Source organism: Larimichthys crocea, chromosome III, assembly GCF_000972845.2.
Source record: "Larimichthys crocea isolate SSNF chromosome III, L_crocea_2.0, whole genome shotgun sequence".
Lineage (NCBI taxonomy): Eukaryota > Metazoa > Chordata > Actinopteri > Sciaenidae > Larimichthys > Larimichthys crocea.
In genome coordinates this window covers 27,564,412-27,590,613 of record NC_040013.1, presented here as the reverse complement: position 1 = coordinate 27,590,613, position 26,202 = coordinate 27,564,412, and the positions used below count along the sequence as shown (strand labels likewise).

The 26,202-nt window shown below is 40.6% G+C and overlaps 2 protein-coding genes across 5 annotated transcripts in view; one reads left to right on the top strand and one right to left on the bottom strand.

The window, feature by feature from the left end:
* Positions 1-359: 359 nt before the first annotated feature.
* tent2 (terminal nucleotidyltransferase 2) lies at positions 360-5,772 on the bottom strand. The gene is made up of 15 exons (XM_019254859.2): positions 5,669-5,772; positions 5,187-5,352; positions 4,274-4,381; positions 3,865-4,105; positions 3,641-3,755; positions 3,478-3,566; positions 3,318-3,375; positions 3,033-3,099; positions 2,858-2,934; positions 2,601-2,729; positions 2,463-2,506; positions 2,044-2,180; positions 1,037-1,125; positions 863-942; positions 360-742 (listed from the first exon to the last, which is right to left on the bottom strand). The coding sequence occupies exons 2-15, from the start codon at positions 5,306-5,308 to the stop codon at positions 656-658; spliced, it is 1,443 nt and encodes a 480-aa protein (XP_019110404.1). The 5' UTR covers positions 5,309-5,352; positions 5,669-5,772; the 3' UTR covers positions 360-655.
* Positions 5,423-26,202, top strand: part of homer1b (homer scaffold protein 1b) — a 25,344-nt gene continuing 4,564 nt past the window's right edge. The window contains exons 1-6 of one of the 4 annotated variants that reach the window (XM_027275329.1): positions 5,423-5,438; positions 9,371-9,809; positions 15,495-15,651; positions 17,833-17,964; positions 19,837-19,929; positions 22,298-22,446. In XM_027275329.1, the coding sequence (XP_027131130.1) occupies positions 9,790-9,809; positions 15,495-15,651; positions 17,833-17,964; positions 19,837-19,929; positions 22,298-22,446 (551 nt within the window). In that variant the 5' untranslated portion in view covers positions 5,423-5,438; positions 9,371-9,789. Of the gene's footprint in view, positions 5,439-8,892; positions 9,072-9,370; positions 9,810-15,103; positions 15,652-17,832; positions 17,965-19,836; positions 19,930-22,297; positions 22,447-22,725; positions 24,372-26,202 lie in introns of those variants that run through there. The other 3 variants (XM_027275326.1, XM_027275339.1, XM_027275319.1) reach the window with 3 other exon arrangements.

Below are 26,202 nucleotides of genomic sequence, written 5' to 3'. Positions count from 1 at the left end.
CCAGACGAGCTGAAAAGTATATACTGTACATACACGTGGCAGAAACAAATCAGCATCCTCAAAACTGACTTTGTGCAGTATGGCACTAGTAAAATTAATATAACTAAAACTGAGAATAGAGATAGATCAGAGAAGTCGTTTGAGACCAGTCAAACCGTAACACTTCCATATAAGCTAGTTTCAGAAATCAGCAGGATGCAGGTATTACTTTGTATTTTCATACTTTGTCAGTATACTTAAATAATAATGATCTTTGTAGCAGCAATGACCATTTCTAACAACGCTTCCAGTTACTATCCTGCTTCAATGCAGCATCTCAAGTTTAAGTGACTGGATTTTATATTCAGAGCCCTCTGGTGTCACTACTCAAATATTGTATTTTTATTATCAGTTACAATAATTACAAACGATCGGCAAAGTCATTTGAAAGAGAGTACAGTAACTTAAATATTTACTGCCACGGGACATACATTCTGTGTGTAGCTGAGGCAGGCAGGGCATTCAGAGTCCCGGTCTTTCTGCCTGTGAGGTGCAGAGGCAGCAGGACTCCTCTCTCAGCACATCCCAAAGGTCCCGAAGGTCTGTCTTCGTTTCTGGGGATAGGCCTGTCTTGAGGTAGAAGACTCCTGTCAGCTCGTCTAATTAGAGAAATCCCTTATCTCCTGGATGACTCCTTATTACTGATGGCTCTGACTGGGAGGATCGAGTTCAGGTCTTTCCTCTGCTGTAGTATCCGCCATGACTGCACAGACACAGAGAGATGAGAAGCAGGGGGATTATGAATAACTCATGAGTGGTCCATAGTGGCTTAGAGGAAGAAAGAAAATATGAAGGGAACACAGTTATCAGGACTGGCATTTACCTCAACAAACTGAGCTTTAATGATATCAAATTTGATCTTCTCATGGACTGCCCTGGCAACGTTATTTCTTTCAAATGGCTCTGTAACACAATGAATTTATGTCACTCGATGAATATGTAGCATTTCTTGTGTCTATGGTGATGGTGGCAGTGGCATGCCCACTGAAATGTTTACCTTCCACACAAATGTATTTGCTCCACTCGTGAGAATTGCTCTTAGGCAAAGCTCTGGCCTCTCGAACAGAGATCACCTGCTCATCCCACCTGTGAAACAGGAAAAAAAATAAAAAATTGTGCCAGCTAGACTAAAAATAAAACACAATGACCAATGTTTTCAAGGACCATACTGGTGGCTCATCAGCAACAAAATATTCAACCTTTCCTGCCAACAAACAAACCTTCCAGGCATCAGTTGGTTTTAGTTTAAATTAGTACAGTATAAAAACAGACAGCTGAAACTTGCTTGAGAAAAATAATGTGAACATGAAACATTCTTATTTTTGTCGATTATACCATAACGTCATGTGATAATGCTGGAAGCAACAACAGTTTTTGCCAAACTTGTTCTTCTTGGACAATTAAAATGCATCTGAGACTTGGGAGTGGATATATTAACCTTCACATTATTGTCCGTCTTTCAGCTCACAAGTCTTAAATGCTGGAGCTTCATTGAATGCATCACATTCAAGGTACAAAGATTTTAGTCTTTGCAAGTTCAATTTTAATGTTTATTGACACACCTTGGCTGAAATAAATGTCAAGATGGTAAGAAGAACGGAGAAACTAAGCAAGGAATGCACTCAAATCACTCAGCATGTGTGATCTGTTTGGATCAAATATTAGTGCTTGCATGGTGAGTTTTACTTCAACCTTGCAACAGTGCCATGGCAAGGTAACACACACACTGCAAACACAGATCATGATCATGGGGATCATGGCATGTCATGTTAGTGCTGTGTAAGACCAAAGGTCCCACCTGCTCCTGTCCTTCACTCCGAAAAATGAAACCAGAGACGAGGATGCAGGATAGAGATAGGAGAGGAGAGACAGGGGATTGAGAGCGAGAAGTTGTTGGCCTGAGGAGCAGGAGATGAGGAATGGGAGCAAGAAAATGAGCAGGCAAAACAACCATGGGTGCATCTGAAACACTAGACACGGTAATGTGATGTCCTTGGGAGATACCTGAAGTAGGTGGCATAGTATTTGAGAAAGCCCAGAAGCAGCTCTCCCAGAGAGGACTGGTTTCTTGAGATGTAGGGGGGGATGTGTTTGGGTCCGTCTGGAACTGCGTCAATGTCCATTAAAGGATTAAAACACTCCTGAAAACCAAGAACAGGACAAAATGACAAATACTTTAAACTGAGCACATTTTTAGATTATAACAGATTCTTTCATCTGTGATGCATGCAAAGTTAAATTACTGCAACTTTACAAAAAGAGAAAAAAAGAGACAGGGAATACGAAAGTAATGTGTCTGTAAGGCATTTTATTTTTTGTATTATCTATTATTTGCTTGTTAATCATACCACTTGACATAAGTTTCTAGTTTCACCTCTTGTGTGTAAACTTTAGTTGCCAAAGAACACAATAGAGACACTTACCGGGTAGTCCCTCTGTAGAGAGGGAAGGACCGGTTCATTAAGTGCTTTAAAAACAAAGAAAACAACACATACAAAATGAGATTCAAATACAAATGTAGGGAGAAAAAAAAGATGTTGTCTGTGTGTTATTGTACTGACTCTGGAGGTAGTGCAACACCATGAGCACCAGTGTGTAGCTGCTCAACGTTCCTTTGCTGGCATCATTGATTTGATTGTGCCGTGCCCATTTCTTGACGACAAGGATCATGGGTCTTATCCTGAGATCAGCTGAGAGACCACAGCAGGTCAAAACAAGAAACTAATACACTGCTTGTGGTTGGACTAATACGCAGAGTGATAGTGTTTAACAGTTACTGCCATGTGAATCCAATGGCTTTGTTGACTTTCTCACCCACCATAGGCATAACTCCTCAGAAGGAATGTGTTTCTGATGCCCACTGTGTTGTTGACATTCAGATCAAACTCCAGATCACTAAAGAGGGCAGAAGTAATAAAGGAGTCATTATTAACACTTCTTTCTTAGTTTGATGATGTTGTAAACACATGCTTTAAATTCTGTTTTGTTCCTACCTGCCTTTCTCTCTGAACCTGAGGATTGGTACTTTGGCTCTGATCAGCTGGATCCTCTCTACATATGCTGAATAGAAACAAACATCATGAGATTAATGGTAGTTTTAGTTTCATTTTTCTCTAAACCTGTATCTCTTTCTAATGGGTAAATAGCTCCACCTGGTGGAGTTGGTGGAGAATATAAAAAATTAAAAAAAGAAACTTAAATTGCTTGGTAAAACTTGTTGGTTATATGCAGCAAAGTTGATAATAAGTAAGTCAATTAGAGTTTTAAAAAAAACTCACACAGTGATCTGAACAACCGCTGAAGGACAGAGAGTACATGAATAGGATCATGTCTTTTCTGAAACAGAAAAACACAGGTGTTTAGGAGGACGTGGGTATCAGTGATTATACCTAAATATATTTTAGATAACAATCACACAGCAGAGTTAGAGATACTCACATTTCCCTTGAGGACCAGGCAAAGATCAGCGTCACTGCTCCGGCAGCCCAATCCATTCATAGAAGATCCAGTCAAGTAAAGCCGTGCCACTATGAGGAAAACACTTCAGTTAGATTCACAGTAGACAATTAGAGCAGAGCATGATTGTGTATTTCATACACACCTTCATAGACACGCTGTATGTCTTGCTGTAGCCGAGTTCGACACATCTCCTTCCGGGCCAAATCGGACGTCTGCTGCTGGCAGGCTTCAAACAGCTCCACCATCTGATCACTCAACTAAGAGCACAAACACATGTACTCTAACTAAGTAAAGCATACCTGCAAGCACACATAGTCACACTGATGTAAACCAGGTGCAGTTTAAGGTAATCTGAATATACAACACCTTGTCCTTAGCGTAGGTCTGCAGGCTGTTGGGACTTTCTGGGACAGCAGGCACCTGAGGGCGGGGACGGGAGTGTGGGCTGGGAAAGCGACGATCAAAGCCTGATCTCGATGATCCTGCCAACACTTCAGGATGACGAGGTGGAGGGCCCCGAATTAACGAGGGGGCTATTAACAGGTCGGAAGATGAGTCAAGGCGTTGGCGCTTCACAACATGGGGGCTGTATTCATCAATCTGCCTCCTGGAAAAAACACATGACAAGGTATGTGATGATTAAAATTGTCTTGGATGTTCCCATCTACCGCCATACATACATATAGAAGTTAAATAAAGTCATGTAATATGTTCATAACGTGGAGGTGAGTTTGAACATATAGTAGAATGAGATAAGATATTATTCAAAACATACTTGCGCCCATTGGTCATAGTTGGTGTGCGATGAGGAAGCACTGGAGAAGTGGATGGTGTGGGCTTCCATTCATATGTAGGCAATCTCTGTAGTCCAGGAACAAAGAAGCTACCAGACAGATAGATAGATAGATAGATAGATAGATAGATAGATAGATAGATAGATAGATAGATAGATAAAACAGACACATGTGTCACATGGACATGGACTCCCCCTCCCCTCTCTTTCCCTCTGTGTCTGTCTCTTTCAGGGTTATGCCTAGTCAGGCACGGTATTGGTTGAAGATGCAGTCACATCTCCCTTACTGAAATCTCTCTCTCTCTCTCTCTCTCTCTCTCTCTCCCTCCATCACCACCACCATCTGTAAACATTCATGTCTCATTAATGCATGTTAATGCATGTCACTAACTAAACTTCTTCCCTGGAGTTTCTGTGCTCTCTCGTCCAGCAGGTTCTCGTGGATCGTGGCTGCTGCTGTGGTCCTGCACTTACTACTGTCATTATTGCTACCATATCTCCATCACAGTTTATAGTTAGTTTATGATTTGCTGCTGCTGCTATCACATGTTCCACTGCTACTGTAATCATTTTATCATTCATTGTAATTGTACAATATGTTTGTGTTGATTTGTTCTGTACACGTGACATCCATTGCACATCTGTCTGTCCTGGGAGAGGGATCCCTCCTCTGTGGCTCTTCCACCTTTTTCCCTGTTAAAGGTTTTCCCTCACTCGAACCGAGGGTCTAAGGACAGAGGGTGTCACTCCCTGTACAGATTGTAAAGCCCTCAGAGGCAAATGTACTTTGTGACTTTGGGCAATACAAACAAAATCTGATTGTATGTTGCTGCACATGACAAAGAAAGACAACAGCTAACCATGTATATGTTTACTACTGTTATAGTGGAGTCACCTGTTGACAGGACTCAGGCTTTGGTGGTTGTATTCGTAGTACCGGGTCGCAGGGGGTGGTGGGTACAGGCCGTCAGTGTACGGTGACCGGCCCCTCGACGCAGCGCCGCGGGGGGGAAACATGCTGCGGCTCTTCGCAGAAATCCAGCATTAACTCCTGTGATTTCCTGAAATGAAAACAAGGCAGAGCTACACAGCTGGCTGGTAGTGTCCGCAAAAATGAAACCACAACCACCACCACCAAACAATGAAGGTAACGCCACGTCAAGTTAACGAGGAAACCAAAACTTAACGATGCTAACTGACGTTAGCTCAGATCTCGCCAAACACAAACAGCCTGTAGCTAACGTTAGCCAGATCAAACCGTGTTATCGAGCAAACTGACTCTGTGTCTCTGTGGGTGAAGTGTGCAGACTACGTGTTTGTGAACGACTGTCGCTGAAATATTTAAATAAAACGTCCACGCTGTAAGTTAACACTCACCAAGTAGCATGTAAACAAAACTGAAGGCGCTGGTTTCCTCAGCACTACTTCCGCATTGATGCCGTGACGTAGACCTGGATTTAAAGGGGACGTTGACGTGTTTAGTTAAAGGTCCAGTGTGTAGAATTAAGTTAAAGGTCCAGTGTGTTGTAGAGTTAAGTTAAAGGTCCAGTGTGTTGTAGAGTTTAGTTAAAGGTCCGGTGTGTTGTAGAGTTTAGTTAAAGGTTCGGTGTGTAGAGTTTAGTTAAAGGTTCGGTGTGTAGAGTTTAGTTAAAGGTCCAGTGTGTTGTAGAGTTTAGTTAAAGGTCCAGAGTGTTGTAGAGTTTAGTTAAAGGGTCCAGTGTGTTGTAGAGTTTAGTTAAAGGTCCAGTGTGTAAAATTTAGTTAAAGGTCAAGTGTGTAGAGTTTAGGTAAAGGTCCAGTGTGTAGAGTTTAGTTAAAGGTCTGGTGTGTAGAGTTTAGTTAAAGGTCCAGTGTGTAGAGTTTAGTTAAAGGTCCAGTGTGTAAAGTTTAATTAAAGGTCCAGTGTGTAGAATTTAGTTAAAGGTCCAGTGTGTAGAATTTAGTTAAAGGTCCAGTGTGTAGAATTTAGTTAAAGGTCCAGTATGTAGAATTTAGTTAAAGGTCCAGTGTGCAGAGTTTAGTTAAAGGTCCAGTGTGTAGAATTTAGTTAAAAGTCCAGAATGTAGAGTTTAGTTAAAGGTCCAGTGTGTAGAGTTTATTTAAAGGTCCAGTATGTAGAATTCAGTTAAAGATCAAGTGTGTAGAATTTAGTTAAAGGTCCAGTGTGTAGCGTTTATTTAAAGGTCCAGTGTGTAGAATTTATTTAAAGATCCAGTGTGTAGAATTTATTTAAAGGTCCAGTGTGTAGAATTTAGTTAAAGGTCTGGTGTGTAGAATTTAGTTAAAGGTCCAGTGTGTAGAATTTAGTTAAAGGTCCAGTGTGTAGTATTTAGTTAAAGGTCCGGTGTGTAGGATTTAGTTACATCCAGCAGTGTAAGTGCTGCCTTGCATTCTCCTCACATTACCCTCACTTTCCTAGTGTAAAGGAGAGACAACACTTTAAGGACCCTGTTTAGAGTCTAAATTTAATCGAGGTTCAAAACTAGAAGTGATCACACCTTTTTGATCAGGGCCCCTCGACTCTGGAATGACCTGCCCGAGGAGATAAGGTTCGCTGAATCAGTGAATTCTTTTAAATCACTTCTTAAAACTCATTTTTTACAGACTTGCCTTTAAGTTTTTTTTAAATTATCTTTGATTCTGTCAATTTGTTGGGTCTACTGCTCTGTAAAGCACTATATATAAATAAAGTTATTATTATTAGTTTGTCTGTTCTGGGGTACTGTAGAAACATGGTGTTTCAACAGTAGCCCGCTGCTACTGTAGATATAAAAGGTTAATTATTTTAGTTTCTAATGTCGGAAGTGGGCTATATTCACAATAGTGGACATCAAAATCAAGAAAGGAAAAAAAAAGTAATGCTATAATATGAAGACTTGAACTGATGACATCTGTGACTGTTTGTTTCAGATACTGTATATCCAAATGAGTTTAATTTGAATGTAGAGCTTTGAGCTGTAAATCAGATAAGCCCAATTACCAACAACATGGCTGCTGTCATGTTATCCATTATTCATTGTCTGTGAAGCAGCGCCAAGATTTATCTGTAGATGATATCTTCACTACAGTCAGTCTGTTGCAACTGTTGAATTGTTAAAATCCACATATTTAAACTGATCTTTTCAATGCTGTAACATAACATGAGTGGATTTTATTTTAGGGTTGGTCCATTTGTGCATCAGTGAATAAATACAAGTGATGAAAAAACAATATGACTGACAGTCATTACTGTTAGTGGACACTAAATAAACAGAAGAATGCTCGAAGTGCAGATATCAAGCTGTGATTCCCTTAATTTAGTGTATTGCTCTGTCCAATGAATAGTCTGAAGCTGGAAGATCAGGTTGTGAAGTTGTCTGAGCTGGGAGTTTGCTGACTCCAGATGACTCCTCTGTGGATCATTGGTTAATCTCAGGCAGGGCTCTAGATGCCTGCCATTGCAGAGGGAGCAGGCCTTCTTCAAATCACAGTGCAGCCCGGTGAGCCCAGCAATATCACAACAATGTTTATTAGCTTTGATCCACTGGATAACTTTGTTCTCCAGTTTCTTACAGTAGCTTTGTGAGCTCTGTGTCCAACTGTGACCCACCAGTCCATCATCATTTCATCCATTCATGACAGAGTAACCCCATATAGGCTACCTGAGCTCCTAGAACATATGAATCACCAATCTATAAATGGTTTTATAGGCTTTTGTTATTCTAGAAATGGCAGGCTTAAGCTATATGAACATTTGTAAATTAAATGGTTCTGTCATTATTAGTATTCTTTCTAATCCACAAAGTTCAAATTTAGATGTTTATTACTAACCTCTTCACAAATAGCGACAGAAAGCATGAAACACTGTACTAATCATGTAACAATACAGTCATATTGCATATTAAATTAAACAGAAAAAACTCTGCTACGAGCACATATAAGTCATATTTACACACACCAAACACAACTCCAACACCAAGCAAATTAATGATCAAATATCAAAATCTGTATGGTGCCATGAAGTCAACCTACTCACCACATTTCCATTGCTAGTGCTCTGACACATGCTACACAGACAAACGATGTGTCATATGAAAGGCGAGACTGTGATGATTCCAACAGTTACCATCAGTATCGCTCTATCACGAAAATTATTCAAATAGACCTTGCAGAGATTGGGTGTGACATTTTTCGAAACAGAGGCCTAGAAAAGAGGCTAATAGAACCAATTAGATATTTGAAAAACAAAAACTCATAAAACAGCTCACAGAAAGGCACACATGATAATATAAAGGATAGAAAAGAATGATATAAGGAAAGACATGTACAATTATGACAAATATTCAGCTATTAGATTTACCCCATGTTTACAGGTTGCCAAAGACAAATGATTTATTGATTTATGGAGTTATTTATGACTAAACTGTAAATTTAAGCAAGCAGTTACCTACGTTTAGATTGAGAATACATAGGAAGGGAAATAACATATTTTCTTTGAGCATTTGGCGAGAAGGCCACTTCCCAACAAACTTCTTATGAAACAAGAACGCATCAAATGTCCTCAGTCCCTTGAGCACCGGGTGACGTCACTGCGGAGGACGGTGTCGTGACGTAGGCAGTTCAATACTGACAGCGATCTGAGTGGGAGGGAAGCGGATGCATCAGCAGCCAGATGTGGAGCGGTTTTGGGGGGCGGGGTGCACATAGGGTCCGTGGATAGGCGCAGATCAATAAAACACACACACACATATAGCCACACATTTTTTATTTTACTTGCAAACGAATCCATATACCAGCATTGGTAAGGAGAGCGTGGATTTGGCATGTGAATGAGTAAAAATGAATAGGCATACATTGATGCTGGATTAGGGTTGGTCCATCAGAAATCGGTTTTTATTATAGAAATGCACTGTGGAATAGCTGTAGTCTGGGCGAAAGAGTGGGGGTGTTGCATGTGAGTCTATGGTAATGAGAGAGAGAGGGAGAGAGGGAGTGTGTGAGAGAGAGAGAGAGAGAGAGAGAGAGAGAGAGAGAGAGACGCGGGTGGACAGTGTGATGCTGTGCGTTATCTACTGGCTAAATGAGGGTTGTCTTTTCCAGTTCAGGCAGCAGGGCTTCTCCACCCTTTCAGCGAGGATCTGTAATTTACTCAACAGCAGCAGGGCGCCTGTCGGATCTCCATTGGACTCTGCGCTGGATCTCCCACAGCGCCGCTACTCGCTGCTAGTGCCGCTGCTGCTTCCACCATCTCCATCTCCATCACCAAACCCTCAACGCCAAAGGACGAGAAGAAGATCCCATTTCCGTGCCATGTGCAAAGCGACATGTATGTGTGATTTCACGCGGTGACAGCGGAGGGGAATGGAGCAGTTGTCATCAAATTCCTGCAGACGCACCGACGGTGATACATTGAAGGCTGTCGTGTAGAGAGGAGACCTTCATACGCAGCAGTCAGTCCGAGAGATTCGGGGTTTTTTTTTTTTGCCAGTGAAAAGGATCGGTGGTCAAGTGTCGCCTTTATGTCAACCACAACAATGGGGTAAGTGTGATTATTATCCCACAGGCTGACTTAGTCTCCCTTTCCCTCCTTTCTGTATTTATTTCAGCTGCGGCTGCCTCACAGGGTATGAACTTCCCTGTCATGGAAACCACACCACGCATAACACAGTAATGACCCGGTGTATGCGTTAAAATGTAGGCCTATCTCTCTGTCTTACATGACGTCTTATAAACCTGATGGTGGATAGTTCAGGTAGTGCTGACATGTGTTTGTGTGCTAAGCTTTTGATGTGCTCCACACTGAAACTACTAATAAATTCAGAGACGAATAATGAAGCAACTTACTCCTATCACCTCTCTGAATATGCTCTGTTTGGTAAGAAAAAATAAAATAAAATAGAAATATTAAATCAAATGTTAGTGCAGAAGTTTCACCATCACCAAACTTTTAGGATCAAAATAGTAGGTTAATCTGCAGTGAGTCCCAAAGTGGGACTACCGGTGTGTCCTATTGGGTGTCCACATTAATTTACCTATTATGACACTAAGGGTGTGAAAAATGGTGTTCTTTCTATGTCTGTCAGTCCAACTGTTAACCCCCCCACATAAATTACAGGAAGTTATGTAATTCTGAAGGAGGGCATGGGTAATAACAGCTTTTCTTCTCAAATATTCTCAAACAAATGTCTATGGCCTGATGTACTGTACATCCTGTTCCAGATCTTGCTCTAGAGAAGATTTGGGAACAGTAAAATGTCAGAAGCAGGAGAATGTCAGTAGCTACAATGCTGCACAAGGCTCTAGTGACAGAAAGTGGCTTTCTGTCTCTATGGCAGCACGGAGACGAGCTACCTTACACATCCTCAACAACAGGCACCCATCAGTGAAATATCCGCCTGGTGCACAGCACCGCTCATTTGCATGTCCCCTAACCCTGCGCTCAGCGGTCCATTTCCCCCACCAAGCCTGCCGTCCATTAACAGCTGTCTCCTGCAGTTCATTGTGATTAATTGCACAGCAGGAGGTTAACAATATGGCGCAGGCATGGTGCGATTCCGAGGCATCAGCCAAAACTCCTGCATTAACTATTTACAATACACTAGAGGCTTCCCGGGTGCCCACTCTGCCCTCCTACAGTGTGGGCAGCACATCATTCAGTGGTCTCCCACTCAGCTTCAGCTCTCCAGTGGGCTCTGCCATACTGGTGACTAAGTTACTGTTATGTAACTGACTCAGTGGCTTACAATGGAATAAACTGTGATTCAAAGCACTATCCTGCATACAGTGTGTGTATTAAAGGCAGATCTGTTGTCTGGATCCAGCTGTAATGGCACAGACAGCTAGAGTCATATTTCACTTCTGGCCTCGTGGCTGAATACCAAGCCACTTACAGCTCTAATGGTAATGGCATAGAGGAGAACATTAGTGTTGGATGAGAACTGGAGATGCCTATCAACACTCTCTGGTGCGTTCTCACTTCCTTGGGCAAATACAATCACTGCACAGACTGACTCAGTTTCTGTCCCTCTTAGTCTTTGGTTATGTCTGTGGGTGTACATGGATGAAAGTGTGTGTTTGCCGGCACAACTCGGGTCATCCAAGTTGCTCAAAGTAGATAGAGCAACAGGGAGCTCTCTCATTAACAACCTATCTCTACTTTAAATAAGATCTACTTCCCTTCAAGCTCTAGTCTGTTGAATTAATGAAAAACCCTGGAAACAAGGACAACTTTTAGTGGCAGGCGGGGTGGATGTGGAGGTGGCAAGATCTCTTGAGATAGACTGTTTCATTATACTTTCACTGTGAGTGTTTGCAGAAAGAGGCGCAGCTAAAGTAGAAAATGAAGGCAGCTTTTCATGGTATAAAATGACATGCATGTATTTAAGATGTTTTCTCAAACACTGTGACACAAAGACTGAGTGTTCACCTCTGTGCATCAAATTCCTGAAGCAGATGATGTGTCTGATGTGCACCTGTTGCCACACCTGGAGTTGTATGTGTGTTCATGTGAAATCCCCTGTAGGCACTGGTACAGTGTTGTTTAATGATCAATACTTATGTTAACATGTGTAGAGTTGAGCTGTGTGCATTTGCTCAACATATTTCAAAGGGTAGTTTTGCTTTGATTACGGCAAACGGATATCTAGTTATGCATATAGTTTTTGTCTCATATTTTACTTTTTACACCATTTTTATTTGAATGAAAACTTCACAGTAATGGCTGTGGATTATCAAAAATAATGGTGTTTCTGGCAAGAGACAATTCTTTAGATGTATCTTTCATTCATCTCCACTGTAGTAGAGTAGAGATAGATATATTTCAAAACCTTGTCAGATATAACAAAAACTACTTTGGCTAGATATCACCAGAGGTAGGTGAGAAAAAAAAAATATTTTTTTACTAACCCTTCACACCCGACACACCTTGGAGCAGCAGCTCTGTCTCTTTATCAGTCCACCTGTAGTGTCACTCTTTTCTTTTTCCAAAATGTATCACCACTAGGTTAAATAATGACTCCAATTTATAGCTAAATAAATCTTTAGAAGCTGGTATCTCCATTTTAATGTCTGTGTAAAGGCAATTCTGAGATTTCTTTCAAAATACATAAATAAATATGTTGGAAAATAGTTGCTGAAAACATGTGAAAAGACTTTGAATTATATATTACAGTTTCTCACCAGTTTTCAGTCCAGGATTTTTTGGGCGGTCCTAAAGGGTGGCTCGATGACAGACTGAGGCCACCCTGAACATACCCCTTCACCCCAAGCGAGATAGAGATTAATTCATCTCACTCAGAGTGTTTCAAAGTTAGTTATGTCATTTTCTGAACTCATCTGACAGGTTTCAGTCGCTTCAAAATGGCTGCTTGACTGATCCCATGAGTGGGCGTAGCTTCGGCGCATTAAGCGGACACCCCCTCACAGTCTTGGAGCTTAGAATACTGTTCATTTTATTCTATAGACAAACTCAGAACACATATTTATTCTTACTTTACACTGACTTTACAGAAAGTAAACACTGCTTATCATTTCAGTCAAACAAACTAAATGCTACTAGCCGTCAGCATCATGACAAAATTCATGGCAATAATCCAAAACTCAGTTTTCCAGAACACATTTTTTATTTCACATAATAGTAAAAAAGAAAAATCAAAAATGTTATATTACAATTACATTGCGCTATAACATAATATGTATCTGCTTTTCTTAATATGGCTCTTATACCATCCACCACCATCATTATCATCATCATCCTCCCATGGAAGTCCCATGAAAACTCAGGCACAGACCATATATCTGTTTGACACTTTACCATACTCTCCTTTTAAAAACTCTTCTTACGTTCCCAAAAGTTCAGATTGTAGCAGCACGCAGTCTCGGTTCACGTAATTGTTTATACCAAACTGTGCAGCAATTTAGAGCTTCCCACTCCCTTCATCTTCTTCTCAGTGCTCTATCCTCACCTACATTCATCACCTCCTCCACGTTCTCCTCATCCCTCCCTTCTTCTCTCACTTCATCACTCTTCCTCCCTCCCTCTCTCATTCTGCCCGCCTTCTCTCTCTGTTTATGTTCCATCACCTGCCCTTGTGTCACGCAGTACACTCTGCATGCTAAAAACCTCCTCCTTCTCCTCCTCCTCCTCCTCCTCTGTGCTTCTCCTTCCTCCACTCATTCACATCCCACCGAAATTACCCCCTTGCTTTTGCCCTTTTCCCACTCCATTCTCCCCTACTTCCACTGACTACCTTCGCCCTCTCATGGTCGGATGGGCAGCTTTTGTTTTCACATTTAGTGATGGAAAATGGACAGCGTCTTGAGGCTATCACTGCTGCTTTTTTATTTGTGTGCCTGTTGCTAAATGTGTGTAGCTGCCATGCGGCCTACACGCTACTGCCAGAGTTCATTGCGAGCGTGCACGAGGATCAACATGTTCTGAATTCACCTTCATGCAATCCTATAACTGGTAACTAGAAAAAAAGTCAGGCTATTGGTTCAGACCTCAACCAATGTGGAGCCTGTATGATGGATCTGATGCCTTTCGTGTTATGCTTTTGAGGAGTGAGAATGTATATATAAATTATTGTTGTATATATATATATATTGTAAGAAATCAGCATTATTCCTCAGCCACATTCCATCATTTATTGTGCTGTCTTTTAAAAGTTTGGTTGTAGGAGTAGGTATTGCTTTTTTTGACAACTGGTGGGTGTCATTTTGGAACAAAACTCTTTGGCACAGGCATTGATGTAAAAATCAAAGCACAAGAATGTTGCTGTGGTTGGTACAAAAACAATCAAGCAACAAGAATCGCAATGTTTACCACAGCTCCATCAAATTATGCAATGAAAAACGATGCCAGTTGCCAAGTGGCTATTGCACAGATCATACGGACAGGCCGTGGTTGTGTGATATGTGCTGGGAGAGAGTTGAAATGACTCACAGTTCTGCCACTTACACTGCTGTCGATGATTATGATAATTCGTGCACAGCACTCCACAAGCAGCTTTGTGGAGCGACATTAATCATCCAAGATTCACTCTCTGACTTCCTATACTCTCCACATTCCCCATCATTCTCTTTCTCCTCCTGTCTAACTCTTCCCCCTCTCTGTCTCCATGTTTTTCTTTCTTTCCCAGTCTTGGCTAATCACACACAGGAGGGGTGCTGCTGCTGAATTTTAATATTCATTTATACAGCAAGCCTTTGATGTCCCCCATCACCCCCCCAGTGCAGTGTAAGCACTTCTCTATCTCCAGCTCTGCCAGCACTGCCAGCCCAGAATATCTCCCTCTGCACCCTGCGCTTTGAGTGTGTGTGTGTACTGACTGTAGATATTACCCAAGAAGCCCCAACAATGCTTGGGTATATGAGGGCATTGTAAGAGTAAACCGAGGAGAGAGGGATAAATGGACAAAGGGTGAAGGTGGTGCATGAGTGGCAGATGAATGGATGATCAAAAAACAAAGTCTTTTATATAATGATCACTAATATCAATAGAGGTGAATCCTGACTGGTTTGTATGTCACACAGAGGTCAATAAGGAATTAAGTCATCACAAACTGAGCCCATCGACTGATGTTACACAGGCACAAATCCACATATGCACTCACACATAGATATGGATTTATAATTTCCACCATCTCTGTGTCAGAGTGTGTACATGTTTATATATGCACATGCATTATGTGTGTCTGTATGGAAACTGCAGCTCTGTGGGGTGTGTCTTTGGTAGTTAACCATGGCCTACTGTCTATATTTAGCCCTAAATCCTCTCCTTTCCCCCCTGTGCTCCCCTGTGTGACCCTCGCTCAGTGCTGCAGGCATTCCCATATCAGAGCACTGAGAGACGGCACTGCCTTACACAGAGAGAAAGACGGAGAGACTTTCTGTTGAATAGCTGCCTGTATTTAGCATGTTGGTTTACAAGTAGATAGATAATGTACGAGAGCAAGTGTAGGCTTAAATTTGTCAGGACTTTATAGTTTGTAGGTTCAGTTACTGTAGTCATCTAATGTGTACAAGACAATGAGCTTATGTAGTAGTCCTTTCACAGCCTCTCTTTCTGTGGTGTAACTATGGAGGATGGCGAGCTGGAAATTCGGTTGTCAGGGCGATCTGACTCCCCCGTGGGCAACAGGAGTTTCAGTGCTGGCACTGGATTTGGTGAGACATTGGTACTGCGGCACAAAGAAGTTCACAACTTCTTCTTCATCCCCTTTAGGGAGCAGCCCATCTACAGCACACGGGCCCATGTCTTCCAGATTGATCCCAACACCAAGAAGAACTGGTTGCCCACCAGCAAGCATGCCGTCACTGTCTCCTACTTCTATGACAGTACGCGCAATGTCTACCGCATTATCAGCCTGGATGGCACCAAGGTAAGCAGTTGATTGTTATTGTCGCACACAAAACACAGATTTCATTATGCTACATTCATCGTGTTATTTTTAATTTATGCCAACTGACATGGTTTTATTAAGATGTCAAATAACCTTCCAGCAGATTTGACACGATGATCTACTGAGTGTTAATGGTGTTAATAAGCTCTGCACTGGATTCTAATGTGCAAACAAATCTTAAAAGCATTAAAAGCCACCTTTGAAGTCTGTCCCAAGACTGGTAGCTCATATTTCATTGTGTGTATGCATGCAACTACTGTATTTGTGTATGCATGTTTGTCTGAACTTCAGAGTGTATACCTCATGTCTGGGGATATTCCCGTTAGAGTTCCAGGAGGGATATATTTGTTGGGCATGGTGTGATCGAGGTAGAGCTAAAGTCAGAAGAGAGTTCTTTATCGGGACGGAGCAGTCACTTACATGCACACTCTCCGCCAGTTATGGAGAGAGGAGGGGTGAGGTTAAATGTGAGAAACAGATGACAGAGTCAGAAAAATATGTGGTAGGAGAAATAACTCGAGCAGTAAAGACAGAAAAGTGTGAGGCCAGCTGAACAAGAAGGTCCGAAAAATGCAAAGGACTAATTGAAGCAAGTGTGGGAACTATTTCTGATGGTCAACTTACCATCACATATCATACAGCAGTATTGTGTAACACACACACTGACTGACTCTTCCAAACTCATCATTAATTATTGATGCCAACTATTACACAACACTGCTGATTGATCTGCCATTAATTTGTTCTCCGTTAGTGTTACTTAACAAAGGAAGTAGACTTATGTAAGTTTTGGAGGTAGCCTGCTATTTTGGCTCATATACATTAAAGGGTTAAGGCTAGAGATGTTCTATATATTTCTTATTGTCAACAAATCTCATGAAAATACAAATGTGTCTCAATATACCTCTTAATACTTCATGACTTTGACAATGTTGTCCGAGCCCTTTGGTCCCCTCTTAAGATGTAAATCTTCCAGTCATGAATATGTCCTTTCATTAAAAAAAAAGCCCATTCATTTTGGAAAACAGCTGGACATTGTAGTTTTTAGCTACCGTTACTCAAACAAGAGTTTATAATACATTTACAGTAGCAGATTCAGATTTGGTGCACTGATTATTGTTTATGGCAGCAAGACTCAAAAACATTGCCCAACTGGGGCATTACGCAATAATGTTGAAATAATGAAGCAACATGTCACCTAGGGCACCAGTGTGGCTCACTGATATGCAACACTAGAGATCTATGGCAGGGAGGAATAAACTGGATAAAATGTGTTAATAGGATCAATGCCTTGTTTTGGTCTTTTGATGGGTTTTGTTGACAGTAAGGAACATATTAAATATCTCCGGACTTACCCTTAAGTCAGTCTGCCGATATTTAGTATATATGTTTGTATATTGCTTTTCGTGTCTTACTGAAAGTGGTCCACAGAATCTGTAGCTGGAGGACTTTAAAGGCAAACTCAGCTGCTCTCTGTTATCTTTCCAAGCATGGATTTTATTGTATTGGTGGGTGTGGGACTTCTCTCAAGCTTCTCCTTTCTCTCACACATACATACAAACAGTAATATTAGTTGAAATTAGGTATAGCTGTGCAACTATGATTATTCTTATTATGAAATCTGTGAATTACTTGATAAGTTGATTAGTCATTAGTCATTTACTCTATAACATGTCAGAAAATTGTGAAATTGCTCATTAAATTACCCAAAAGCACCAGGTGATGCATTAAAAGACACTGTTTTGTCCAAAATGTCCTTCAATGTTTGATATTTCTGCTTGATAAATATCTAGAACGATATCTTAGTCAACTCATTATTTTAAGTACTACTGCACCACTGTTTGGACACATGATTTAGGCACTAATACCAACAGTTACACACAGAAAGTAGAGATGCGGCTGAGCTTCTAATGTGTAAACTGTGTCCCACATACAAACAGTATAATGGTTAATTGATATTTTCATCTACAGTCCTGATTTGTGCTCTGAATAATCTTCATACAAAAAGCACATTGTTTTTGTTTTTGTTTGTGGTTTAAAATATCCTTGCCTCCTTATCTGACCCTCTCTCTCTTGTACATACACAAACACACATTTAACACACACTGTAGTAATAACTTTAATTTAATATGTATTAAGTGGGTTGCTTCTGCCCTGCAGGCAATAATCAACAGCACCATCAGTCCCAACATGACGTTCACAAAGACCTCACAGAAGTTTGGCCAATGGGCGGACAGTCGAGCTAACACTGTGTACGGCCTGGGATTCTCCACTGAGCATCATCTAGCCAAGGTACCACCCCCACCCACACACACACCTTTTGGGATCAATCACAGGGTTTCTTTCCTTTTCTTTTTTTCACCCATTCCCTGAGAGGATCACATTTCAACTTCCCTTTTGCTCCATTTTTATAGCTTCTGTGTAGAATCTGCCCTAATGAGGCGTTTTTTTCTTTCTCTGTGTGTTTATGAAAGTAATGTATACCTGTGCACTTCTGTGTGTGTGAGAGGGAGAGTAGGTGGTGGTTTCTCTTTCTCTGCAGTATGATTAAGCTTTGTCATGAACTGGGGAGGCTCACAGCATCCTCACTGTCAGAACAGCACGCACACACAAAACATACTCTCTTTCGTTCACATACACGCACATAATAATCAAACCCAGCAGTATAGACGCATCCTCTGTGTTAGGAAGGCAATGATAAAGAGGCTGATAACAATACCTGATATTAAAGAGACACTCAGTGGCTGCCAATTTTACACATTGATTTACATTGATTTAATTTAGTCTATTCATCATGAGAAGTACTACATAACCAGTCAAAACGATTGTATAAGGTCTTCTGTTGCTCCGGAGGGAGGTATCTAAAATTGGAGTGAGCTTTGGCGTGGTTTTTGAGGCAAGACTCAAATTAGGGAACAAATGTCAGGATATCTTGGCCCCTGCTGCTTTGATTTAGACATTTCTTTTAAAAATCTGTATCACCAACTATGAAAATCTGTACCCCTGCAAGACATGAAGGTGTTGTTACTAACAGTTACTATAGCACATACACATGGATATCAACCAAAAATGCATAAAAATGGATCCATTATTTTTCTGTTGTATGGGTGTGGCAGTTGCCTAATATCACTGTATTCTTGTTTGTATGGTTGTTTGTTCTCAGGTCAAGAGATTTTATAAACAAATAAAGCTTACAGTAACAAATCAAGGTCAATTGTATCTAAAATGTATTAATTTAAAAAAACTTCTTTCCCAACTTCTTGGCTAATGTAGAGTATTGTTGGTTTAACTGATTTACAGTCTCTGGGGCGTATCAATATGCAGGTTTAACAGACGCCTACCAGCCTATTAAAAGTATTTTCTGTGGTTTAAAGTTGAAATAATCTGATTCACTTCTCAGATAACTGCAGTGCCAACGCTCCTGTAGCACTTACACTGAGAACTACTGCATTTAGATCACTGTACCAGAACTATAATATTGCACTGAAGTGAAATGATATTGAGTTATTTGTTGCAACTCCACTAATGGCAGACACAAGACCGGCTCCAGCAGAGTTGTCAATTTGATTTCCTCACTACTCAGCCCACTGCAGTACTGTATCTACTAAATTACTCTGTAACACTGTGGGAGTAGCGTTGGTGATGAACCACACCCTAAGGGGACATTGGGGATATGGGCTTGTATGTGTGTGTGCCAGAGTGTTTATATTTGCTCAAAGCCCCTCAGCTGAGCTCACCTTACTGCTCCAGGCTCACTGGATGTATCTTTACTCTTGACTAAAATAACCCCCGAGATCAACTTCAGTCACTGACAACTTCTGATTAAAGGCAAATAACTCAACACGCAAAACACAATGACACAGTCTGCTTTGCTGTGTGTATGTTTGTGTGTACATATGTGTATGTCTGCGATAGACAGGTTACTGAGCGTGACCTAGTTAGCTCATGTTTCTGCCGAAGCATTACGGGTAAGAGCTTTCTTTTCTAAGTTCAACTGAGGGTCGTTATTGGCAACAGCTTCTCCTTCTATGGCTTCATGGCTGACCTATTACACACTGATCGGTGTGTGTCTGCGAGTCCATGAACATATAGCTTTACTGAACAAATTAAACCACAATATTATATGAGTTACAGTCAGTTCTGATGTCTGTCCTTTGTCTCCAGTTTGCAGAGAAGTTTGCAGAGTATAAAGAAGCAGCACGGCTTGCTAAAGAGAAGAGTCAAGAAAAGATGGAGATGGCCACATCTCCCTCTCAGGTACGTTCAGTACACATTATCCTAACCCTGCCAATTTTAACCTTTCTGTCAGCCGACCTGAGGCATGATGTGTACAATGAACAGCTGGTGAACAAGTCGAGCAAAGACAGATTTTTCCCTTTGGCCTTATTTAGTTTGATTAACTATCACATGAGGCATGAGGTGAAATTCAGAAAATAACACTAGAATTTGGTATAAAATACTAGATTTAAGCTCCAGAAGAAATGTACAAGAGATGTGTCAATGTTGGCTCCTATGACTCATTATTGCATATTACAATATGTAAGATTCATTTGGTGGTTGGGCACCGCCAAAGGATCACAAGATAAATCTAAAGAGGTTGTGAAATCATTAATGCGGTAGGAAAGAATAATTTTAAAAAAGCATTGTATTTTATTGTGTTGTTAATCATGTTCAAACTCTAAGGCTAAAAAGATAATAATCTGTCAAATAAATGGATCTGAAATTTATCTTAATTCATATCATAAAGAATAACAGTCCTTACATAATATACACCAATATGGTACATTTTCAGTGTATGCATTCACCGTATACAGTCGAAGAAAAGAAGAAAAGCTGTCTGTGGACTCGCCATAAATTGGAGAACATAATTAGCGAGTATGTAAGATATTTGTTTGTGTGGTATATCTAATAATAGAGTGTTTTAGGGCATGTGTAACTGCGTCTGAGAGAAAATTAGCTTGTTTCAGAGGTGAATCCCCAGAGAAATCTGTTCTTTAATCTAAGGGCTGTTAACAGGCTTCATGTCCTCGTCTGTTCATTATGGAGGCTAGGGGAGCAGCCCCCTGCTGTACTGCGGTCTATTACTTGTACTATTAATGCTGCGGCCCTCATGGGCTGAAATGCTACAGTACCTTGTGCCTCCCATGGGAGGATGTTTTTTAATTAAGCCAAGTGGACAGCTTCCCTCTCATCAGGGGTTGAAGGCTGCATGTGCATTGGCCACCAACACACTGTAGTGGTGAAAGTGGAGGGATTGCTGTATCGGTAAAGGTTGCAGCCTTCCTGCTTCAAGCCTGCAGTGGTCTACTGAAGCTGTCTGCTCTGTTTCACTACTGATTGTCACAGTTTCACCCACATGCCTGCTGGCTCTCTGTCTTTTCTCTCCTCTAAATAAGCTAGAAAACATGAGAGAGGAATTATTCCACTAAAACAAAACTAGAAAACTCAGAGTTAAATGCTATGTACTGGACCCAATAGGCCAGGCCCTAGTGGAAGTGCACCATGAACAGATGTAAAATGGTATACTAATGAATGTGGAGCACGAAATGTAATGCCTGCCATAATCTTCCTCTTATCTCTCACTTCCTTCTTGTCTATTAGAGACATACAGGCAGTGTCATACTGCATTGTACCCAAGCCCTGAGTCTTAATAGCTTTGTTTTATGTACGTGCAGCAGCTAAATGATTTGTCTCTTGTATAATTCTGTGGTTGTATGGGATATAAAGATAAGCATTAATCTGTAATTCTGCAGTTTCCCAGTGCCATAGTAAGCTATTTATTGGCCTTTAGGCACGTGGAACTGCTCTCTAAGACGCTCCGACTTAGAAAGAGCTTTATGAGCACAAGAGACAGCATGTACACCACCTCTAAACACACACAAACACACCTCTGTCATTTCTCATGTCAACTTCTTGTAGGCAAAGGATGATCCGAATTAATGTATGAGATTCTTGTTTTTATCTGGTTGCCATCTCTGGTAATAAGAGGTCAGTGAGATCACTCAAGATAATTAGGATACATTTCATGTATCAGTATTATGAAATTACAGAAAATTAATTGAAAAAGCAATTTTGAGAATTGTTTAGGTATTTTAGGAAGAAAACGACTTCTCAGAAATGAAGATTTGCTGCTTTTCAAACAAAACAAAAAAAACATGCTAATCGATAATAAATATACTTTTTACTTGCAGCTATATTCTTGTTTTCCTCATCACTCACCTGGTTTCTATCTTTGCTCATGCTAAATCTTACCCAGTTCCTATCTATTTCATCTAAACAAATCAGTGTTTCTACTTTCGGTCATGTTAAATGCACCATTTCCTTTAAGCCTAAGGCGGTGTCTCTGGAAAAAGCAACCTGACGCCAATGAGAACTAAAAATGTAGCAGATGTAAAAGCTTTTATGAACTCACTAGGTTTGAGGAATTATTTTACAATTTTATTGATGTACCGTCAGCAGGAAAGTGTCACAAATGTACTAGTAAATTTGGCTAGTACATTTTTGCTCTTAATAATTAATTCCTGCTTATAATTGCACTAACTGTGTATAGAATAAATTGTTTCCATACTCATTGATGATTTGAAGCCTAACTGACAGTAACTGAACAACTTTGTTTTACACATAGGAGTCTCCAGGAGGTGAGCTTTCGTCACCTTTAACCCCAGTGACTCCACCCATGGAAAACATCAATGGAACTGATGAAATCTGTGACACGACTCCCAATTCAGACGCCCTACCAGGGCCGGCACAGAACGCACTGGCCTTCGCACACAGGTACATCCCACGTTGTGATGTGTTCACTGTCCCGTGTTCTCATGTTCACAGTTCAGATGTTACAGTCTGACTATATACACTCACATAATATAAAATCAAATAATATAAAAATAGATTCATTATTAGGAACTTTTCTTTGTTTTTCTGAGGCACAGAATTACATTACCTCTCTTCTTCTGTGTCTTTCTTTTCGTCTCCGTGCACCTATATGTGTTGCATGTCAGCATGGTAGTGAACTCCCTCTATTCACTGCTGCTCTCTCGTGTTTTTCCCCCTTAGGGAGCAGTTTAAGACTTGTCGGGTCTGCTCTTTCTGATAGGGATGTCATTACAAGTCCTGACTACTGCGACATCATAACTACGCAAAACAAAAAAATGTTCAGGCACAAACTTTCGGAATAAAAATAAGAGCCTGATTGCAGGTCAGCAGCAGGGATGGTCTTCTTTACAAACCAGATGCATTGCCATTTACTAACTGCTAACTAATAAGGTAACAACAGCGCGTCATCTCTCCAGTCAGGAGGAATATGGTTGCAATTAATTTTATCAGTGAGATTCTTACTCACACCTCACACGGACCAGCAAAAGATGTTACTTAAAGTGTTACTCAGGAATGAGGAATTGTTCATGGTATTATTTTGTCCAATCTGAGCATGCTTGGTACGGAAACTCGTATATTTACAGTTTTATCTTTGCCTACTGCGATGCAATAATATCTCTATGCATGCACCACTACTGTTGTATACAATCCTGCTGTCTTTGTGTCCTTTTAGTAGACTGAATATTGAAATGGATAAATCGTATTCCTCGTGAGTGTCAGTACTGGTTCATATACAGTAGATTGTGTAACATAAAGAGGTCAAAGTGACATGTAAATATGTTTGATTTGTATAATGGCTTTCTGAAGAGGTGTGGTTGTGAGGTTCACCACCAAAAAGGTGTCGATAAAGCGTTTATGTAAGACTTATATAACATACTGTGGGTAGTGGGAGGCAGAGAAAGAGCAAGACAGATAGACACGCAGTGTGCGCGCGCGTGTGTGTATGTGTGCGTGTGCGTGTGTGTGTGTGTCTGTGTGTGTGTATGTGTGAGGAACTGGGAAGAGAGAGAACGACAGAGAGGGAGAGGAGCATTGTATGAAGTCTGTACATGAGTCACTGCTATCTAAACAGCCACCAACTGCACACACACTCACTACAATAAATAAACTGAACAGGAGGGCATGGACAATGGACAAAGTTTGAGACATTTGAGTGAGTGAAGTGCTTTTTTCTCAGGTGAGGAAATGTTCGACTGTCACCTGTAGTCGACTGTACACACAGATCTTTTCATTTGTAAAATCTCTGTAATTTTGTGCTACTCATTTTATCATTTCTCTGGTTGCGATTCTTATTAATTAAAGATATCAATCAATCGTTTAATGTATTATCGTTCTTTTTTCTTAACTACTTTTTTTTTTTTTTAAATATTAAAGATCATTATAGAGATCTTTAGAGGTGTTTGTATTAGTGTGTTAAAGTCTGTAAAGCTGTGACTCAAGCTCAAGTGCAAATGCTTAGAAACCCCCTCCCGCTACATCATGAACTCTGTAAGGCTACACAGATCTGAGTGTGCAGTGAGAGCGGGATGTAGAGAGGACACCCACTGCCTGCTGCAGCATTGCTGCTGATGTGTCTATTAATGCTGCATGCGTGGGAGACGGGGTCGACTCTCAGCATTCACAATGGCAAGCATGGACGTAACAAGCAAACCTCAATCTCACATTTTTCTCAGAGGCGTATGCAGAAAGGGTCCATGCTGGTACCATCCAGATATTTTACCACATAACCCTTCTCACTTTGTATCCTTTTATCTATAATTCTTCCTCAGTTTAATATCTACAGTGTGCATCATCTTACATGTCTAGCACCTTTTACAGTAGCTCCATCAGCCACTCATGTTCCTCAAACTGGAGTTAAAATGTATTTTCTGTTAATTTGTGTATAAGCTTATAGGTGGTTTATTAGCCAATAGAAAAAAATTAAAGAAAGAAAGAAATGTTTCTAATGTATTTTTAATGTGCTTACTTATATTATATTATGTAAAACTTAATAAGGGGTCAGTACCTTAGAAACAGATCATACAAAACCGTAAAAACACACCTGTACACACAGGTGTTTGCTGTCTTTTTGCACTAGACCTCTATGATGGTCTTGGTTTGTCTCTCTGCCATGTGTCTTGAATGAAACGATGATGACGTATACACCACATTGCTGCATAGCGGGGGCTGTGTAGGCAGGTATGTGTGGGTACAGAGGTTAGAGGAAGAGAGAAGAGGATAAGACACAGCTGTAAGCAGGGCTGTAAGAAGGTTTTTGTTTTTATTTTATTGCAGGATGTAGGCGTGTTTGGCAGTTCTGCAGTGGAGTCATTTTGAATGGTTTGCTGAATATTGGAAGACCTTTTGTTGGGACTGCCTTGGTTGTATGTGAATGGTCTTCTAGTGTTGGGGGATGTAGGCGTCTGTCAGTGGGTTTGTGGTAGGCTGGCTTGTGTGAACGGGGATGGTGCTGATGTCATACGTCAGGGTGGCATGAGCGCCTCCGTTCCTTCAGTGCTGCCATGGCAACTGCTCTGGCTCCCTGCTTCTTGAAGTGCTCTGTGAGGAGTAAGCACCTACCTGACAATGCACAGTGGTCAGGACACAGCAGAAACATGAGAGGGCTGTAGAAAACCTTGAGTATACATACAAGTTTATGTCTTGTGTTTGGTAGCTTTAGGAGGGAGCACGGGAGGAAAATTATACATTGTGAAGTAGTAAAACACAAAACACGTTGTTGATGTTTTATTCTTTCCAAAAAAAGTCATAGTGTATTGACAATGAGTACTATTCTTTCCAAAAAAAGTCATAGTGTATTGACAATGAGTACAGAATATGTTGAGAAATATTCAGAATTAAATCCAGAAAACAAGAAATAAATTTAAAACAATTTAATATAAAATAAAATGTAATAAAATAATTACCCTGATAACTCATCAAATCTGGTCGTGTGCTGTCTCTTGTAAAGACAGATTCTGTTTTAGTTGGCAGAATATTATTCTCATGAAACATAATAATATTAAAAAATAAATAAAAACAGATAAAATCTGAAACATTAATGCAGTCTTTTGTACCAGATACAGAAATTTTAGAAAATTTAAATTACATGCATTCAGTTTCCATGCTGATACACACATCATTGTATTTAATTTCATCATCACACATGGCGAGATAACAAAATTACATTATCATCATAAATTTAAAAATATAAATAGCTAATAAAATAAGATATAAGACATTCATATTATGTACAGGATCACATCATCTTTACAATCGGCAATTCATCGCTACAGCAGCAGATAACTTACCCTCCATGTGTCTCACACACCTTCAGCTTTGCTGTCTTCAGCCAGGATTGTGTTCCTATGCCCTCCTAAAACCAGTGTGAAAACATCGTGCCAAGACTCTTTTCCCTCTTCTAATTCTTCCTCCATCGCTATACCATGCTTTCTCCGCCTGTCTCCATCTTCACATCTTGACGTCTCGCTTGCTCTCCTGCTCTCCAGGCTGGTGTGTGGGGTTTATACATTGGCGGGGCTCCGTGCTTTGGTGACAGCATCGCTCCATGTGTGTCTCTGTGTGTGTGTGGTTGTGTGTCAGTTGATATGTGCATGTGTAGGATGAAGTGTCGTCTCCCTTCTATGCGTCACACAAGCAGACACACTTGCACTCATAGAG

Coding starts and splice junctions, on each gene's coding strand:
- tent2 (XM_019254859.2), bottom strand. CDS start 5,308: ATGTTTCCCCCCCGCGGCGCTGCGTCGAGGGGCCGGTCACCGTACACT. Junction 3,567..3,640: donor CATACAGCGTGTCTATGAAG/GTGTGTATGAAA, acceptor TTTTCCTCATAG/TGGCACGGCTTTACTTGACT. Junction 943..1,036: donor CAAATACATTTGTGTGGAAG/GTAAACATTTCA, acceptor ATTGTGTTACAG/AGCCATTTGAAAGAAATAAC.